This window comes from Lacerta agilis, chromosome 8, assembly GCF_009819535.1.
Source record: "Lacerta agilis isolate rLacAgi1 chromosome 8, rLacAgi1.pri, whole genome shotgun sequence".
Classification (NCBI taxonomy): domain Eukaryota; kingdom Metazoa; phylum Chordata; class Lepidosauria; order Squamata; family Lacertidae; genus Lacerta; species Lacerta agilis.
The window spans coordinates 77,639,049-77,653,891 of record NC_046319.1 but is presented as its reverse complement, the minus strand read 5'-3'; the positions used below and the strand labels follow the sequence as shown (position 1 = coordinate 77,653,891).

General features: G+C 48.9%; 1 protein-coding gene across 1 annotated transcript; it reads left to right on the top strand.

The window, feature by feature from the left end:
• Positions 1–2,287: 2,287 nt before the first annotated feature.
• Positions 2,288–14,594, top strand: QPCTL (glutaminyl-peptide cyclotransferase like). Its single transcript, XM_033158450.1, has 7 exons — positions 2,288–2,577; positions 4,193–4,339; positions 5,860–6,147; positions 9,153–9,305; positions 10,887–10,986; positions 11,697–11,813; positions 14,369–14,594. The coding sequence occupies exons 1-7, from the start codon at positions 2,326–2,328 to the stop codon at positions 14,512–14,514; spliced, it is 1,203 nt and encodes a 400-aa protein (XP_033014341.1). The 5' UTR covers positions 2,288–2,325; the 3' UTR covers positions 14,515–14,594.
• The last annotated feature ends 249 nt before the right edge of the window (positions 14,595–14,843 follow it).

The following is a 14,843-nucleotide window of genomic DNA, read 5'->3' as shown; positions in this document are numbered from 1 at the left end:
CAACAATATAAAACACAACAATACCATACAAGAAGGAAAAAAACAAAAGAAAACAAATACAAACCTTGGCATATACTTATCTTTGTTTCTCAACTTATTTTAACTTCTTCAGGGGACTTCCCCTGGTCCCTCCTCTGTCTTCAAATACATATATACTCTTTAGGTAGCTTCATTCCTTTTCCCATTAACTCATACTCAATATCCTAATGTTCTTCAAATTTATCTAAACCAATATATTTCTTAACTTATATTCTATATCTTATCACCTTCTTATACAAATAGATCTAACACATCAAAATTTCTTCTAAAACCATTATAACTAACCTTGAGCTTCTAAAGCCGATTCTTTTATATATTTCTGCACAAATATTCAAACATTCAATTTAACATGCTTAACTAAATAGTCCTTAAATTTCTTCCAATCTTGCGACACCTTCTCCTCCCTCTGGTCTCGGATTCTGGCGGTCAGGTCTGCGAGCTCCATATACTCCATCAGCTTCATCTGCCATTCTTCGATTGTCGGTATCTCTTCACCCTTCCAAGTTCTTGCCAATAAAATTCTAGCCGCTGTCGTGGCATACATAAAAAATACTCTATCCTGACTGGGTATCTCTTCATTGGTCATGCTCAAAAGAAATGCCTCCGGTTTCTTACAAAAGGTAATTTTCATTACCTTCTTGAGCTCATTATATATCTCATCCCAGAAGGCCTTTACCCCTGGGCACGACCACCACATATGATAAAAGGTACCTTTCGACGATTTACATTTCCAACACACATCCGACATTTTAGAATTCATTCTGGCTAACTTAACTGGTGTCAGATACCATCTATATATCATTTTCATTACATTTTCTCTTATACTATTACATGCAGTGAAATTGATACCTTTCCGCCACAATCTCTCCCAGTCATCCATCATAATATTATGGCCCACATCCTTTGCCCAATCTATCATTGTTGATTTAACCAATTCATCTTTCGTATGCCACTCTAGCAACAAATTATACATCTTGGAAAGGTTTTTAGAGTTCGATTCGATCAGCTCTGTTTCCAGTTTTGATTTAAAACATTTTTTGAATCTGTTTGGCCTCATGGACTTGGGTGGCGCTGTGGGTTAAACCACAGAGCCTAAGACTTGCCGCCGATCAGGTGGGTGGTACGAATCCCCGTAACGGGGTGAGCTCCTGTTGCTCGGTCCCTGCTCCTGCCCACCTAGCAGTTTGAAAGCAAGTCAATGTGCAAGTAGATAAATAGGTACCACTCTGGCGGGAAGGTAACACCGTTTCCGTGCACTGCTCCGGTTCGCCAGACGCGGCTTAGTCATGCTGGCCGCCACATGACCAGAAGCTGTACGCCGGCTCCCTCGGCCGGTAATGTATTTTTAACCTTTGTTGGAAGCCACTCAGAGTGGCTGGCTGGGGAAACCCAGCTGGATGGGCAGGGCCACGCGCAGTCGGAGATCGGGAGACGGAAGAGGCAAACGCTCCTCCGATAGGCGCTCAAAAGGAGGGTGGCGGAGGGAGGAAGCTAACGCCAGCTAGGGAAGTTGTTAATGTGTGACATTTTAAGCGAGATGAGCTCCGCAAGCCCAGAGTCGTCTGCGATTGCACCTAATGGTCACGGGTCCCTCCCTTTACCTTTAGGAAAATGAGAGTACCCCTAAGCATTTTATTTTATTTTAGAAAAAAAGCACTGATGATGATGATGACGACGACGATGACTAAAGCTTGCCCACAGATTGTTGACCTTTCCCTTGTTCCTAATAGAGGCATTCATTGCTCAGCTGGAGATTTCGGTTGTGTGGGGTGTTTTTTTTATATAAGAATTTTATTGGTTTTCACATAATAAAAGACAATACAATACAACAAACAGATAAAACAACACATACAGCAATCAAAACAAAATAAAAGACAAATAGAAACACCACTGTGGTGTGGGGTGTTTTTTTTAAATATATACATTTATTGCATCAAACCTCCTTCCATAATAAACGAACCCGCCATCCACCTTCCCCTTTTCTTCCCGCGTGTCCTCTCCCCCTTTCCGAAAGCGACGCGTGTCCTTAACGAGCGAGTGGGCGTGGCCCCGTATCGCCCCGCCCCTCCGTGCGGGCGCGTCGGATAGGCTTAGGGCGAGGAAGGAGGCGTGGCTCGACCTCTCCTTAGCGAGCCTCCCGCCGCGGAAGGTGGAGCGCGTGGCTCCGCCTCCCTCCATTCATGCCCAGCAGCGGGCGTGGGCGCGGCCTCACCCCATTGGGCCCTCCTCCGAGGGGGCGTGGCCGGCAGGAGCCCCGGGTCCCCTTCGAGTCGGAGCGGAGGCGCGATGCGGAAAGGGCCGCGCAGGGGTCGCGTAGGGATGGAGGTCCCCCAGGGCGGCCTGGAGCCCGGCGGCTTCCTCGCAGCGCGAAAGCGGAGCCTGGCGCACAGCCGCCGCCTCTGGTTCGCCGTGCTGCTGGCCCTGGCCGCCGGCTCCCTGTTGGGGCTTTACCTGCTTTGGCAGGTGGGCGAGGACCCGGCCGTCGGGGGCATCCAGCCCCGGGGGGCGGCGCAGAAGGAGCTGATCCCGGGCGCCCAGGTACCTACAGGTAGGGTGGGGTGGGGGTCTGGCGAACGCGGGAGGTCGCTTCAAGATCGCCGCCCTTGTTCTTGTTCAAGGCGCTGCGGAACTCCCTGCCTCTTGATGATGTGCGCATTCCCTGCTTCCAATGGATCCTTTCCGGCGCCTGCCAGTTCTTGTTTAGGCAAAGTGTTTAGAAAGCTTGCGAGGGGTTTTCCCCACCCCACCCCACCCACGGTCTGCGCTGCTGCGGTGTCAACTATACCTGCACGTTTTTAATTATGGCTGAAAGTTGGTTGTGCTGCTTTATCGTTTTTTTTTTTTTTTTTTGCAAACCGCTCTGAGGTTCCCCTCCACCTTACAATCGAGCAGTGCTGTATATACATTTTATGAAGTAAGTGCATCCGTGCTACTGTACAACACGGGTCGGGAGAGGACAGATTGCAGCTCGGTGGCGGCATCTCCTTTTGGGGTTTCCAGGTTTGGGGTTTGTTGGAGGCCAGACTGGGCACCCACCATGGGATCCTGCTGCAAAGGCTTTGCAATGAAATATTTTTATTTTTAGAATTTATATACCGCCCTATCCTCCGGGGGTCTCGGGGCAGTTAACAGAATGCGCCTCAGAGCCTTATGACCGGCAGAATTCAAAGGGGCACCTAGTCATTCCCCTTCAACACACAAAAATCCTCTCCTGCTTACCCAAAGCTTTCTTCCTTTCAGCCATATAATTTAGGCTGGAGATGATCAGGTGAGCTGACTAGTCCAGCACCCTGTTCTCACAGTGGCAGACCATATGCAAGCAGGACCTGAGCACAACTCTGCTGGCTGGGGCTGGTGGGAGTTGTAGTCCAAGATGGCTGTGTTGGCTGGGGCTGATGGGAATTGTAGTGTAAAGCTGCTGGATATGTGGGAGAAATATTCACCCGGATGGAGCCTCGCCACAAGGCCTCAGCCGTGGGGGATATAGATTTTGTTGTGGGTGACAGAGCACGAGAGACGTTAGGAGCTTGCCAGGATTTCTTTCAGTGAGGCTGGACTTGGATAATATGGTGCCCAGAGCGAGGACAAAATTTGCCCCACCCCCCAAAATAGTAATTCTTATTTTCACAATAATTAATTTTGGTAAAGGTAAAGGGACCCCTGACCGTTAGGTCCAGTCACGGACGACTTTGGGGTTGCGGCGCTCATCTCGCTTTATTGGCTGAGGGAGCCAGCGTACAGCTTCCAACTCATGTGGCCAGCATGACTAAGCCGCTTCTGGCGAACCAGAGCAGCGCACGGAAACACCGTTTACCTTCCTGCTGGAGTGGTACCTATTTATCTACTTGCACTTTGACGTGCTTTCGAACTGCTAGGTGGGCAGGAGCTGGGACCGAGCAACGGGAACTCACCCTGTCGCGGGGATTTGAACTGTCAACCTTCTGATCGGCAAGCCCTAGGCTCTGTGGTTTAATTTTGGTACAGTGGCTTTTTTATGTATCTTCTCAGCAGGTACCCATGCAAATGTTATTGTTGTTGTTATTTTGCACCTCCTCGACTCTGCACCCTGTGCAGGGCAACTGCCTGTCCTGCCCTAAATCTGGCGCTGCTGGGAGTGTTTTCTGACGAGGTTTTTCTCTCGCCTTCTTGGCAGCTGAAGCACAAGCCCCAAAACCTGACTAGCGGGCAGCTGAAGGGCCTGGCCTCGCAGGTCCAACTGCAGCGCCTTTGGCATAGCTACTTGCAACCTATCCTGATCGAGAGGTACTCTGGAAGCCCTGGCAACGAAAAAGTCCGGCAGGTGAGTCCAAGTTCTAATCTTGCGGCGGCCGAACGAACACGTCACGGCCAGCCGTAAACTCCAGCTGACGCTCCTCCTTTGTAGCCGCTGCATCGTCTTGCCATTGGGGGGCATGGAATACTCTCGCTGCTGCAGTAGTCGCCTCGAAAAATAAATTCATTTGATATCCGTCCTGAGTCCGTCTTGAGCAAACAAGATGAATTTTAACAAGGAGAAATGTAAAGTACTACACTTGGGCAAAAAATAATAATGAAAGGCACAAATACAGGATGGGTGACACCAGGCTTGAGAGCAGTACATGTGAAAAGGATCTAGAAGTCTTGGTAGACCACAAACTTGACATGAGTCAACAGTGTGATGCAGCAGCTAAAAAAGCCAATGCAATTCTGGGCTGCATCAATAGGAGTATAGCGTCTAGATCAAGGGAGGTAATAGTACCACTGTATTCTGCTCTGGTCAGACCTCACCTGGAATACTATGTCCAGTTCTGGGCACCACAGTTCAAGAAGGATACTGACAAGCTGGAACGTGTCCAGAGGAGGGCAACCAAAATGGTCCAAGGCCTGGAAACAATGCCGTATGAGGAACGGCTTAGGGAGCTGGGTATGTTTAGCCTGGAGAAGAGAAGGTTAAGGGGTGATATGATAGCCATGTTCAAATATATAAAAGGATGTCATATAGAGGAGGGTGAAAGGTTGTTTTCTGCTGCTCCCGAGAAGCGGACACGGAGCAACGGATTCAAACTACAATAAAGAAGATTCCACCTAAACATTAGGAAGAACGTCCTGACAGTGAGAGCTGTTCGGCAGTGGAATTTGCTGCCAGGGAGTGTGGTGGAGTCTCCTTCTTTGGAGGTCTTTAAGCGGAGGCTTGACAGCCATCTGTCAGGAATGCTTTGATGGTGTTTCCTGCTTGGCAGGGGGTTGGACTGGATGGCCCTTGTGGTCTCTTCCAACTCTAGGATTCTATGAGTCTTCCAGATATCTCTTTTATGTGATTGTAACTGTGGATCACCTGAATCGCTGCACCACATACTCCTCAGCTGTCCTCATTATTCCTCGCTCAGGAGTAAGTTTCTTGCTCCATACTTAGTGGGATGCACGGGTGATGCCAAAGAAACCAAACTGAGATTTCTACTGAACGACGAAGATCCATCTAGATCACGCACTGTTGCCAAATACTTGAACAGAGTCTTAGCTCTAAAGAAGAAAAAAGGGCTCTGATATGGTCAGGAGAACCCCACCAATCCAGGAGCCAAAATGCGAAAATAGATAGTCGGACAGTCTGTGCTTTTATTTAGTAACGAGCAGAGGGTTTCAGCCTCTGGCGAAGGTTTTAAATATTTTAGGTTGTTTTGGAATTGTATTTTTATGTGTTGGGCCAATGGCCGTAAATAAAACCTACTTACTTACTTCCAGCGCTCATTCTCCTCGAGTTCCACGAGAGAGAGAGTGAAAAACTGAGGACTAGAACCTTGCGCGAGCGACTCAAGTTCTTCGCCCTCTCTTCTTCCTTCCTAGTTCATTGTGGAAAAGCTGAGGAGACTGGGCGCTTCCTGGCACATAGAGGTGGACGCCTTCAAAGACCGGGCGCCGCACGGCGTCGTCAGCTTCGCCAATGTGGTGGCTACGTTGGACCCCGCAGCCACCTGGCGCCTGGTGTTTGCCTGCCACTACGACTCCAAGTATTTCCCCCACGACAAGCGTGGCCGGGCCTTCCTGGGGGCGACGGACTCGGCTGTGCCCTGTGCCATCCTGATGGAGCTGGTGACAGCGCTGGACGAGGAGCTGAAGAAATCAAAGGAGAGGGTGAGCAGGTGGCCTTTCTGTTAGAGATTTCAGAGTTGCCTACATGCAGAATTGCAGCTGTCTATCTCCAAGCAATTAACTAGTTGGCAGAAAGTCCAGATCTGCTCTCTCTCAGACCCTTAGCAACGACCTGTGATTGGTCAATGAAGTCCTAAAGACTCAGCTCTGTGTGAGAGCTTTGTGGTTAGTGTGGTTAGTGTATGGTTGGTGTGGAGAACGTGGTCAGTGTAGAGAGAGAGAGACAGAGAGGAAAAGATTTTATGTTTTGTTTCTTTTATTTTGTAAAGTCTGTAAATAGTAACTTATGGATGCTAGTTGCTTCAATCAATAAATACTGTATATAGTTATCCAGTGAGTTGCTGAGTTCCTGCGTTGTGCTGTCCAGTCAATTACACAACAGCCAGAAGCTTCCAGAAAAGTCTGCGTCTAACTCTGCGGTGTCCAGGAATACGTTATACTCCTGACACTAAATCTTAACACTTTCCTGGGCAGAAATGCCCAGGTTTCCTTTTGCACCTCTTGCTAGTGGTTAGAGCGGCCGGTGGGGGGACTTTTTAATGTTTCATTTGTCTAAAAGTGTATGTGCCAATCTGGTGCCTGAGAGGTGGTTTGGACTACAACTCCCATGAATCTCTGAAATCAACAGGAATTTTCGATAAGATTTTTCGTTTTTAATTTTCTCTCTATTTCTCTTTCTTCTCTTCTTTTTTTTGTTTTCAATCTTCTTATTGTGTAGATTTTTTTTTCTTTTACAGCAGAACAATGTGTTTCGTTAAGTGTAATTCTTAATGTGTAAATAAATAATAAAAAGGGGAAAAAATTCAACAGGAAGTGGGAGCCTGACTGAGCTCGACCAGAAGAGCGTTCTGGTCCACAGTGTTCAACGCAAAGTTCCTGGTGGATGCGAACCACGGGGAACTGGCTAACAGTGACCTCAGTGATTTGGGCTGGGATATAAAGGATTAGATGATCTTTGGGACTTGTTAAGAGCCCTGCAAATTCATGCAAGAACCTGCATTGTAGGGGGTTGGGCTAGATGACCCCTGGGGTCAGAGGCATAGGAAGGTCAGGTGGTACCCAGTGCGAAAAATTTCTTGATTTCCCCCCCCCCCTGCAAAAATGGTTTTACGTTATTTCATACTTCATTACAAAGGAATAATAACAAGTAATAATAATAAAAAACTTTTATTTCTATCCCGCCCTCCCCGGCCGAAGTCGTGCTCAGGGTGGCTAACATCAGATACATAACATTAGTATAAAATCAAACAATAATTAAATTACCACCTAAAAACATCTCAGAATCAAATTGAAGTCTAATTAGATGGCTTTCCACAGGGTTAGGGTTGGGAACAGTAAGTGCTCCACTGAACTGAAATTTCAGCTTTCACGACATAGGAAAACAGCCAAGTAAGCAGCGATTTTGGCGGAGGAGGGTCAAGATATTAACCGATATGCATGAAATTTCGTATATAACTATATAATCCCTAGTATAGTAAGATAAGACCTTTGGAGCAGGCATTTTTTTTAAAGTGTTTTTCTGAACCACCCTAGTAGGGCAGTAATTGTTCCTTGATAATTTGTCACCCCCTCCATTATGGAACATGGGGTGACCCGTCCCCCACACCCCTCCTTGCTACGCCCCTACCTGGGGTCCCTTCCAGCTACAATTCTAGGAACCGCAAACCTCACCTGATAGCATAGAGGCAGCCAATGCAGATTTAGAGTACCAGAGGAGTCTGCTGCTGACGGTCTGCCCCCCTCCACAGTTTAGCCACAACATTTTGTCCCTGCTGGGGCCTCCAGACAGGACTCGGGGGGGGGGATCCCCACATTTTTTTGGGTGGGGGAATATTTTATTTCGTTTTTTACTGTATAGAAGACAGAGTGCTGTTACAGATAAAAGCTAAAAGATGGAAAACAAACGTATAAAGCAGGCGTGTGGAATGCGCACAGTTGCACATGGGTTACAATAACTTAAGTCCAAGTAAATAAAATTAGCATTACCTGATTTTCACGTGTGGTTTCACATTTGCCAGTTGTGCGATGACGGTTCTTTAAAACGGTGGTTCTGCTGCATCTGACATGAGGGAATGCCAAATCCTGTAAAAAGCGTCCGGTCCTTTTCAAAATCTCAAATTATGCATCATTTCCCACTGGGATTATTATTAATAATTAATTAATTAATTAAATTTGTATCCTTCCCTTCATCTATAGATCTCAGGGCAGTTCACAGCATAAAAATGCAAGATAAAAACACAAAATACACAATGAAAACAAGAAGAGAACGAAACAATAACCCCCCTCTCCCATCTACAAACATATTTAAAAGGATATAGGATGCTAGCCAGCCCAAATCCTGGTGGCAGTTACCGTTTGAGCTGCCAAGATCACTCAGAGGAAGACCGGTTATTTTGACAATATATCTACATCGCTGTCATCCAAAAATAAATATTAATTTAGGACAAAAGGGGCAACCGTCAATCAAGCGCATGGCAGTAATTGCCTTGAGGTTATCAACGTGGGGCATGATCAAATTGTTGTACTCATTACCCATTTTAGGACGTGAGGCAGCCGTAATGATGCCGTTGTCTTTTAAGGCATCAACGGCAACATTGCAGCCTGATTTGAAGTTAAACAACCGAAGGAGGTCTAACACAGGGGTCAGCAAACTTTTTCAGCAGGGGGCCAGTCCACTATCCCTCAGACCTTGTGGGGGGCCGGACTATATTTTGAAAAAAAAAATATGAACAAATTCCTATGCCCCACAAATAACCCAGAGATGCATTTTAAATAAAAGGACACATTCTACTCATGTAAAAACACCAGGCAGGCCCCACAAATAACCCAGAGATGCATTTTAAATAAAAGAACACATTCTACTCATATAAAAACACGGTGATTCCTGGACCATCTGCGGGCCGCATTTAGAAGGCGATTGGGCCGCATCCGGCCCCCGGGCCTTAGTTTGGGGAGCCCTGGTCTAACAGCCCGTCTCTGTGTTTTAGGGCTCCAAGGTGACGTTGCAGCTGCTGTTTTTCGACGGGGAGGAGGCCTTCCGGGAGTGGACGGACCAGGACTCCCTGTACGGTGCACGGCATTTGGCTGATCGCATGGCAAAGACGGCGCATCTCCCGGGCCTCAGCCAGCTCCAGGCTATCGTGAGTGCCTCTCTGAGCCAGCCGCCGAAAGGGAAGTGCAGGCCTTTGCCGCATTGAAAGGGTCTCTGATCTCTCCCTGTTCAGTCTGAAACCACGTTAAGCACCACGGGCTCAGTGGGAAAGCATGCTGACTCGTGTGCAAGAAGGTTCCTGGTTCAGTCTCTCCAGGTAGGATCTGGGAAGGCCCTGGGGAGCCACTGCCAGCCAATGTCTTCTTCTTCTTTGGCGATCCCTCGTAGCCGAGTAAGATTGTCTTCCATAGACACTGTTTTAAAAGTGAGTCCGTAATAATAATAATAATAATAATATTTATTATTTGTACCCCGCCCATCTGGCTGGATTTCCCCAGCCACTCTGGGCGGCTTCCAACAAAAATCAGATACAAAAATATCACACATTAAAAACTTCCCTGAAAAGGGCTGCCTTCAGGTATTTTCTGAATGTCAGGTAGTTGTTTATCTCCTTGACCTGTGACGGGAGGGCGTTCCACAGGGTGGGTGCCACTACCGAGAAGGCCCTCTGCCTGGTTCCCTGTAGCTTTGCTTCTTGCAGTGAGGGAACCGCCAGAAGGCCCTCGGCGCTGGATCTCAGTGTTCGGGCTGAATGACTGCGGAGGCCAATTCTGGACCCACACGTCCAGATCTATAGATTTCCGGGCGGGAGTTGATCACGGGGAGGGTTTGCCAAGTGTGCCTTCCTCTTAGCTCACTTCTCCCTTTCATCCTGAGTTTGAGCTTCTTCAAAACCCACGACAGCTTTGGTAAAGGCTGTTCTCCAATTGGAGCTCTCGCAGGCCAGCGTTTCCCAGTTGTCGGTGTTGATACTACATTTTTTAAAGATTTGCCTCGAAAGAGTCTTTAAACCTGCTTCGTTGACCGCCGGCATTACACCTTCCATTTTTAAGTTCGGAATATAGTTGCTTTGTCGATTTGGTCTGTGACCGTTTAATAAAATTTGATTTGATTTGATAGTTGCTTTGAAAGACGATAATCAGGCACCCGAACAACATGACCAGTCCAATGATGTTGGAGAATCATTGCTCCAACACTGGTGATCTTTGCTTCTTCCAGTACACTGGCATTAGTTCGTCTGTCTTCCCAAGTGATGTGTAAAAAATTTCCGGAGACACCGTTGATGGAGTCTTTTGAGGTGTTGGAGATGGCGTTTATAAGTGGTCCACGTTTCACAAGCATGCAGTAGGGTTGCTAGTACAATAGCTTTGCAAACAAGCATTCTGGCATCCCTGCAAATGTCCCGTTCCTCAAACACTCTGCACTTCAATCGGGAGAAAGCTGCACTCCCAGAGCTCAGGCGATGCTGGATTTCGGCATCGGTGTCAGCCTTTGTGGAAAGATAACTGCCCAGGTAGAAGAAGGTGGTCGACATTTTCCAACGTTACTGTAGACAGTACTGGGCTAGATGGAACAATAATCTAAACTGGGAGAAGGCAGATTACTAGGTCCCTGTGAAACAAGGACTGGTCTAGCTGATGGAAGGCACTCCTGAGGCCACCTGAGCCTGAAATGACAGCAGAGGACCCGGGAGCCCCTGTGTTTTTGACTCTGCGTTTTCCCGTTTCAGTCTCTCTTCGTTCTGCTGGACCTTTTGGGCGCCCGCCAGCCGACCATCCAGAACCATTTCCGCAACACGGCCATCTGGTTCGAAAGGCTCATCGGCCTTGGTGAGCTTCACTCTTTGCGTCGGGGAGCCAATCAGGAAAGGAAGGGCGGGGCTCCAGGGTTGCATCGGCATTTCAGACCCCGCCTCCCAGGGATGAGCAGCCAGCGGGGGGGGGGGGCCTCGGGATGTAAAGTTCTGTCTGTTAGATCTGCCTTTGCCAACCCGGCGCCCGCCAAATGGACTGCAACTCTGCTGCCCGAAACCCTACAGAACGGCTGCCGCACAGTGTTGGCAATACTGAGGTAGATGGAACCATGATCTCTACAGGTTCCTGCGTCCCTTTAAGTTGATGTCCATCAATTTTGGGCGGTCCGCAAGTGCCCCGTCCATGCCTGCTTTAAGCCAGTGTGGTGTAGTGGTTAAGAGCGGTGGACTCATAATCTGGTGAACTGGGTTCGCTTCCCCGCTCCTCTACATGCAGTTGCTGGGTGACCTTGGGCTAGTCACACTTCTCTGAAGTCTCTCAGCCCCACTCACCTCACAGAGTGTTTGTTGTGGGGGAGGAAGGGAAAGGAGAATGTTAGCCGCTTTGAGACTCCTTCGGGTAGTGATAAAGCGGGATATCAAATCCAAACTCTTCTATGTGTGCCAAAGACGTGGGGCTGGTATTTTCCTCCAGTATTTGCTGGAAGCGCTTAGGGAGCCTGAAGATAATTCTCAGTTGGAGCATAGCTCCTACGTTGCACATAATCTCACTCTTTCGTTCTCTAGAGAAGCGGTTCCACCAGCTCGGCCTCCTGGAATCCCACCCAAAGGAGCAGCTCTATTTCCAGCCACGCTCCTACTATGACGCCGTCGAAGACGACCACGCTCCCTTCCTCCGGAGAGGTACTCCTCTTCCTCTTTCCCACAGTTGCCTTGAGGTCTTTTCCTTGCTGGTTCGGATCCAGTGTTTGCTGTTTGCAGTCTGCTCTCTCTTAGCACAAGTGGGTTGGGCTAGATGACCCTTGGGGGTCCCTCCAGCTCTACAATTCTATAGAATGGTCCTCTCGAGGAATAAAGCAAGAGCTTTCAAAACGGCAGGGGGAAGTCTCGCAGCGCAGCGAGCGTGAAAGCAGAGACCGAAAGCTCGCAGAGTGAACCTGCAGGGGTCGAGCAGATTTCTAAAGCAGCCGCAGGTTTAAAGGACCTGGGGAAATAACAAAAGTTTTTGCCTGGTGCTGGAAGGGAGGAAAGCGTCAGAACAACATCCTGTTCTCAAAAGTGGGCAACCAGATGCCAACGACAGCCCTCTCTCCCCACCCGTGATTCTCGGCAGATGGCATTCAGAGGATTATTATTATTATTATTATTATTATTATTATTATTATTATTATTTATTGCATTTATAAAGCACCTTTTCTCCCAAGGAATTCAAGGTGGTACACATGCTTCTCCTCCCCATTTTACCCTCGCAACAACCCCTTGAAGTAGGTTAGGCTGAGAAGAGGCTGTCGCCCCCAGTGAGCTCCATGGCTGAGCGGGGATTCGAACCCGGGTCTCTCAGGTCGTAGTCCAGCACTCTTACCCATTATGCCACACTGGCGTGCTGCGTCCCTGTCAGAGGAGGGAGAACACAGCCATCTTGGCCAGTAGACGTGGCCAGCCTTATCCCTCCAATAATTCGTTGTCTCCTCTTTTTACAGCCTTCCAAGCCGATGGCCGTTATTCCTACATCTTGTGGGAGATTCTGAAATAGGGGCCGGGTGGGGTTTTCTATCTGTCCTGGGTGCTTCAGTTGAGATTCCTGCATTGCACATGAGCCCTTCTCACTCTAGGATTCTATTTCTCTCTCTCTCTCTCTCTTTTTTTAAGAAGGGGGGGGGGAAAGACACCTGTGTTTGAACGATGCGCTCAGTACAAAATGTACTGCATCGTGTGGTTGCGTGTCGAGACCCCGTGGCCGCCCCCTCGAGGATGAAATAAAACACAGGGGCACAGGATATAAGGTTAATGTTATTGGGCAAAATTTGGCCACAACTTTATTGGTTACAGAATGTGAGCGGTATGTTGTTGTTGTTGTTCAGTCGTTCAGTCGTGTCCGACTCTTCGTGACCCCATGGACCAGAGCACGCCAGGCACGCCTATCCTCCACTGCCTCTCGCAGTTTGGCCAAACTCATGGCCCTAGCCCCGCCCCGGGCTTCAGACAAGATCCACACCCCCAGATTCCTTTAACGGAATACCCTTAAGCTTGGAGGGGCAGGCGATGGCCAGGCCTCCCCCGCCCCCCCCCCCATCATAAGGTCACCCAATGCCTAGCCAATCCACCAAGCGGAAAAATTGCTACCAGGCCCCTGACAAGGGCAGGCGACCAACCGAAGTCCAGAGCAAGGCCATTGAGGGAAACCTGCAAGTAGGGAGGGAGGGTGGGAGATTGAGATTGAGGGTGGGTCCCAGACACGCCCCCCAGCCATCCGATTGGCCAGCTGGTTGCTGACACAGCCGGGACTCCTCCAGGCGGCGATGGACAAAGTCCCCCGCCCACCCGGAAGCGGGAGGGTGCGACGAACCTCCACTTCACACTCTCCCCTTGTTACTAAGTGAATTTCTAATCAGGTTTTTCTGGGTCAAATTTCAATCCACCCCACCTGTCCCTCTGAGGTCCGTCTGTGATGTCAATCCCCTTTTATTAATAATCTGGGAATCTCTTAGTAACGGGAGTTTTCCTGTCCAGCAGCCGTGGCCGGTTATATCCTCTGCTCTGGGCTTCAGGGGTTAAACTCTCCTTTGCCTACAGTTCGGGGTCTCTCTTTCATTAGATCCCTCACTATATCAGTTAGCTAAGCCCTCTTAGCAACTCTGTGGCAATACCAGGGTTTCCGCCCGCTAGCCCCTCCTGAGGAAACTCCAAGACACAAACTATCACCCTGCAGGTCAGTTTTGTCCTTTCCCTGAGTTCACCTCCTCATGAGCATACATAGCTCGCTGGACCAAATGAACGACGATATTTTCTTAGCTCAACAATAAGAAGTCTTTATTTCTTCCAGAACATAACGGTTTCAGTAATGGTTTATAAGCTTAGTTTCATAACAGTGTAAACTCTTTCTTTCAGCATCATATACACATCTTCAACGTATCCTAACCTAACCTAACCTACCCACCATTATCCTGGCCCCACACCCTCCTTCTTCCAGTCACCACTCCTCCCACTCTAACGGCTGCTCCCTCCTTTTTAAAGAGCGGGATGTCCCGCCTCCCAAGGGGTATCTGCCACTCAAACTGGGGTGCCCATTAACTCCTAAAACACTGTGGGTTTCTGAACATCCCTTAACTTATATCCGATTCGTTACAGAGGGCAGCCACTGCAACTCCTCCCCACAGGTAAGTGGAGCGGATTTTTCAGACAACGCTGGGCTCGCAGCTTTTGATTCCTTCTCTCTCTCTCTTTTTCTGTTGCCGAAGGTGTCCCAGTCCTTCACCTCATCACCACACCCTTCCCCGCAGTCTGGCACACCTTTGAGGACACAGAGGAGAACCTGCACCCGCCCACAGTGCTCAACCTCTGTAAGATCTTGGCAGCTTTCCTGGCAGAATATCTGTGGCTTTAGGCGGAAACCGAAGATGTGGAACGGATGAAGGATGCGCCTCGTTTTAAGAAGCAGCACGACCGCTTGCCAGGGACTCCGTCGGCGGCCCTTGCAGAAGCTTTGCTCGTGGTCCAAAGCGAAATGGGATGTGGGGGGGGGGAGAGAGAGTCAGGCTGAGAAACGGAAGGGTCTCAGGCCTTCTGTCTTGGGGTATTAAGCCTTTAGGCCCCTCAGGGAATGTGGCTGGCCAGGGAAGAGGACCTCAGCCTGGTCTCCAAGATGGCACAGATCAGGGAAGCCGAATTGCAGTGGCAGTAGAGAGAATTTAAAAAACAAAAACCCTTCCTTTC